The sequence below is a fragment of the Babylonia areolata genome, chromosome 21, assembly GCF_041734735.1.
Source record: "Babylonia areolata isolate BAREFJ2019XMU chromosome 21, ASM4173473v1, whole genome shotgun sequence".
Taxonomy (NCBI): Eukaryota; Metazoa; Mollusca; class Gastropoda; order Neogastropoda; family Buccinidae; genus Babylonia; species Babylonia areolata.
Window position 1 is genome coordinate 30,665,993 of NC_134896.1, and position 5,000 is coordinate 30,670,992.

The 5,000-nt window shown below is 45.9% G+C and overlaps 1 protein-coding gene across 1 annotated transcript in view; it reads left to right on the forward strand.

Moving 5' to 3' along the window:
- The window catches only part of LOC143296727 (uncharacterized), a 485,227-nt gene that overhangs the window by 9,318 nt on the left and 470,909 nt on the right, over window positions 1-5,000 (forward strand). The window contains exon 2 of the mRNA XM_076608785.1: window positions 3,020-3,240. Coding sequence (XP_076464900.1) covers window positions 3,020-3,240 — 221 coding nt within the window. The remainder of the gene's footprint in view (window positions 1-3,019; window positions 3,241-5,000) is intronic.

Genomic DNA, 5,000 nt, shown 5'->3' on the forward strand with positions numbered 1-5,000 from the left:
CATAACAGATATGCACCAAACATGCAGTTTCACAGATATGAAAGCACAGTCAAATACATATAAACGTACATGAGCTTCAACACACACACACACACACACACACACACATTACCCTGCGCCTCCTCTACCCCCCTCCCCCACACACTCATTTCTAGTCTACGTATCGCAGCTTCCACGGCACACACACACACACACACACACACAGCACTGGACGGTGGATAACTGCACCAGTCCCCTGCTTAGTACCAAACTCATCCCTGATTTCAAGCCTCCCGATTTCCGCCCTCAACCCCCCTTATCCTCACCCTCCTCCCCTCCTGTTTTGTGCAGTCAGAATCGATGCTGGCAAGGGGGGAACAGGGCTGCTTTGGAACAGAGGCCAGTCATCTGAATGTAAATTCCCAACGTCTTCGCGGAGGATATCAATATTCAATCGATCATATAACAGGCCGTCAGGAAATGTGAATGGCTGGTCATTTGCAGTTTTACTTTCCCCTATGCTCTTTGAAAAATCTAAGTGTCCCTTTCCTGGCTGTGTTCGTACCACGGTTTTATTCCCGCCTTGAACACATTCAGCATAGGATGTTTTTCACTTTCTTCACAAGGTTTGATTTTTTTTTCTTTTCCCTTTTCTTACAGGTTCAGTACACTGCTAGCGAGTTTATCATGTATTCATATATTTTCAGGTATTTTATTTTGAGGTATTGTACATTGCCAGGTGATATGCTACGTGTACACCCACACACACAGGGTCACAGACACAGACACCGCGACCCACACACACATACACATTATACGCAAGCCAGAAAGGGAGGAAGAAGGGGGAAGAGGGACAACAAAATAAAGGACAATAACAGAAAACAGAGACAGTGTCTGGGTCATCCATCACTTGTTATGGCCTGGCCCTGAAGCCGTCATCCTCCCAGCGCCCTCCCTCCTCCCTGCCGTTAATGTTGCATCAATCCCACACGGGCTCTTCCCTCCACAATCACTGGGGGAGGGCACGGTGATGTCCCTTGCCAAACACAAGACATTTTTCTTGCTGACAGCCTCCTCTCCTTCCTACCCCCCACCCCCCACCCCCCTTAACAACTGATGGACAGCTATCACACCAGTACCCATGTCGGCACTGGATGGCGGATAACTGACCAGTCCCCTGCTTAGTACCGTAATCATCCCTGAATTCAAGCTTCCCAATTTCCGCGCTTACCCCCATCATTTTGTCTTCATGTTTTGCGCTGTCTCAGAAGCGATGCTGACCAGGGTAAGAGGCTGCTTTTGACCAGAGGCACAACGTCTGAACATATCGTTCTGAGTTAATGACGGAGGATATCAATATTCATATTGGTCATAGAATCGGCCGTCAGGAGATGTGAATGGCTAGTCATTTGTGTTTTAGTTTCCCCTTTGCTCTTTGAAAAAACTAAGTGTCGCTTTCCTGGCTGTGTTAATGCCACGTTTTTTGTGTTTTTTTTTTTTTTATTGCTGTTTCTAACACATTCAGCATTGGATTTTTTTCAGTTTTTTTTTCACATTTCATTTTTCGTTTGTTTTCTTATAGTGTCATTACTGTGTTAGCCAGTTTATTCATGTTTTCGTGTAATTTGAGGCTTTCATGCGAGCTGACGTTTCATTTCAAAGTGCTTTGAGAGGTTTGAAAGGGCTAGCAACACAATTGTTCTATTGTCATGACAATTGTTGTTGTTAGTAGTAGTAGTAGCAGCAGTAGTAGTATTTATATATTTGTTTTTGTTTTTATTTCCATTATCAGCAGCAGTAGCACCATCATCATCATCATCATTATCATCATTGTTGCTGTTGTTGTCGTCGTCATCATCATAATCATCAAAATCATCATTAACATTACCGTTATTTCCGGCAGATGGCCAGGTCAAGGTTTGAGAAGTCTAAAAGCTCAACACAAATGTACTGTTGTTGTTGTTGTTGTTGTTGTTGTTGTTGTTGTTGTTGTTGTTGTTGTTGTTGTTGTTGTTGTTGTTGTTGTTGTTGTTGTTGCTGCTGCTGCTGCTGCTGCTGCTGCTGCTGCTGCTGCTGCTGCTGCTGCTGCTGCTGCTGCTGCTGCTGCTGCTGCTGCTGTTCTTCTTCTTCTTCTTCTTCTTCTTCTTCTTCTTCTTCTTCTTCTTCTCACCATCGTCAGTATCATCATCATCATCATCATCGTCACCATCCGTCTTTTCCTCCTCATCATCATAATTCAGTCACCACCACCCACCATTATTATTTCCCGGGGCACATACGGTGAGGCTGGACGGACTTGAAGAACGGCTGAGCATGGGCCACGGGCAGCAGCATCATTGATATTAGTATTAGTATCATTAGTATCGCCGTCACATTCAACAACTTGAGCAGTTTCACCAGAGATGCCTACGAAAGATCATCGGCATAAAGTGGCAAGACAGGGTCTCCAACCTCCAGGTCCTAGAGAGGAGCGGCCTGCCCAGTATCGAAAGTCTACTGATCCAGTGCCAGCTACGCTGGACAGGACACGTTGTCTGCATGACAGACTGCAGGATCCCGAAGATGATTTAGTATGGCCAGCTGAAGGAAGGCCACCGTGAACTTGGAAGACCCTGCAAGCGCTTCAAGGACACCTTGAAGACAAACCTCAAAGCCTGTGACATAAACATTGCTTCCTGGGAAACTGATGCCCTTGACCCTTCTCGCTGGAGGATGCTGTGCTCTAGTGGCATAGACGTTTGAAAACAAGAGAACGCTGGTCATTAAGGAGAAGCGTGAGCGAAGGAAGCAGGGCTCAACTTCTGGAGACGTTTTCCCTTGCAACACCTGTGGGAAGTGCTACGCATCCAGAATCGGCCTCTTCTCCCATATTATGAGGACACACACCGACAGATAAGCCTGCCTGCCTACTCATCCGTCGGTCCGACGGGAGACTTCATCATAAGTATAATCATAACGAGTAATAACATTATTCCTAATGATGCTGTTGCTGTTATCATAATGATCTTCATTTTCCCGTGGTGGGCGGTGTGGTGCACAGACGGTGAGGCTGGACGGGCTTGAAGAACGACTGGCGGTGGGCCCGGGGCTGGCCGCCCTGTACCGGGCCGGGCACTGCACGGTCTGCCAGACCCCCGTGGGTCACCTGAAGGAGGAGGCCGTGGCCATGATCCGATCCATCCAGGTGGCTCAGACCGCAGCCACCACCCTTCCGGCCACCTGCCTCCCTGCACTCGTGGGCTCCTGCACACCCCAGCACAGGTAATATAAAGGAAAGGGTGGGGGGTAAGGGGGTGTGGGAGTCGGTGGGGTGGGGGTGGGGTTAGAGTTGGCGCTGCTTGGTCAGCTGGGTGGTGGTTGTTGTTGTGGTGGTGGTAGTGGGGGTGGTAGTGGTGGCGGTGGTGGTTGTTGTTGTTGTGGTGGTGGTGGTGGCGGTGGTGGTGGTTGTTGTAGTGGTGGTGGTGGTAGTGGCGGCGGTGGTGGTGGTTGTTGTGGTGGTGGTGGTAAAGGTGGCGGTGGTGGTTGTTGTTGTGGTGGTGGTGGTTGTGCTGGTGGATGGTGGTGATGGTGGTGGTGTGGTTGATATATATATTTTTTTTTGTTCTGGTTCTGGTTCTCGTTTTTCTTTTTCTTTCTTTCTAATGTTGTTCACGTTATTGTTCCGCTTTCTCTTGTTCGTTCCTTGTTCTTTTTTTCCTTTTTTTTTTTTTTTAAATATCGCCCTCCTTCTTCTTCTTCCCCTCCTCGTATTTTCTGCTTCTGCTGCTGCTTCTTCTTCTTCTAAGTGACTTTTGCTTTTTTAAGTATTGAACAACAATGAATGCCTACCATGATGTCCTACCATGATGTTTAGTGAGATAAATGTACATGACTTCTGGGCATTGCTGCTTAAAATTTCACCTGTTGCCTGAGTGCGTTACATCCATCCGATGTACACACACACACACACACACACACACACACTGTCTGTCGGTCTGTCTATGTATCTCACTATCTGTTTGTCTGTCTTTCTCACTATGACCCCCCACCTCCCACATACAGACTCTCTCTCTCTCTCTCTCTCATGCAATATGTATTCTTTGTATCCGGAAAACTTTTGCCAAATGAAAAAAGGGAAACAAATACTGCTCATACAGATAAGAATAAGAAACACGTAAACACCCAAACATTAGAAAGTACAATCAGAAAGTACAAACGGTCACGGGAAATGAAGCGAAAGTTTCGAGACAGACAGAGAGAAAAGGGACAAGAGAGATCGACTAGCAGAGTTTATATATTCCCTTTAACTCTTTTGAGTCATAGAGAAACAAGGAAACATGACAATAACAGGATGACGGCCACAGAGGAAGACCGAGGATGTTTTGAACAGAAGAAACAAAGAGGGGAGATGATACAAATCGGGAAAAAAAAATAAAATGAAGTAAAATAAAAGGCCAAATGTAATCATCAGTCTGAAACAATGCAATAGGATTAGCGAAAGCAATACTCCATAGACAGATGCACAGATCACAGCTTAGATTTACAAATAATTGTGAGTGAAGAGACATGTTCGGCTATGAATCTGACTAGCTGAGCCTGAACTGGGAACTGAGGAGTTGGCTGGAGCACAGCAATAACAACGACGTGGTGTAACAAAACAAAATACACAATAATGTGTTAGTTTAGCACCCATTTGCCAGTAATACTGAAATTGGTTTGATATATACAGGAGAGAAAAAGACATTTTAAAAAAATATGATCATGCAATTACAAATGGGTATGTACAGGATGCAGTGTCAAGATTAACACATGTCATGAGAGAGTGACGCTCTCAAGACAAGGGCAGAAACCTGGTCTGTTTTCTGCGCACGCTTTATAAACGAGTTACTCCCCTTGTCATGTGATCGTTCTACTTTGCGACGGTGCTGGTGATGGTGGTGATGAGCGGGCACGCACACTTTCAGTTTCGGTTTCAAGTACGTGTCTTAGCGTGCGGACAGATCCATATTAGCTACACCCTGTCTGCTGTTAAAAACTATTAA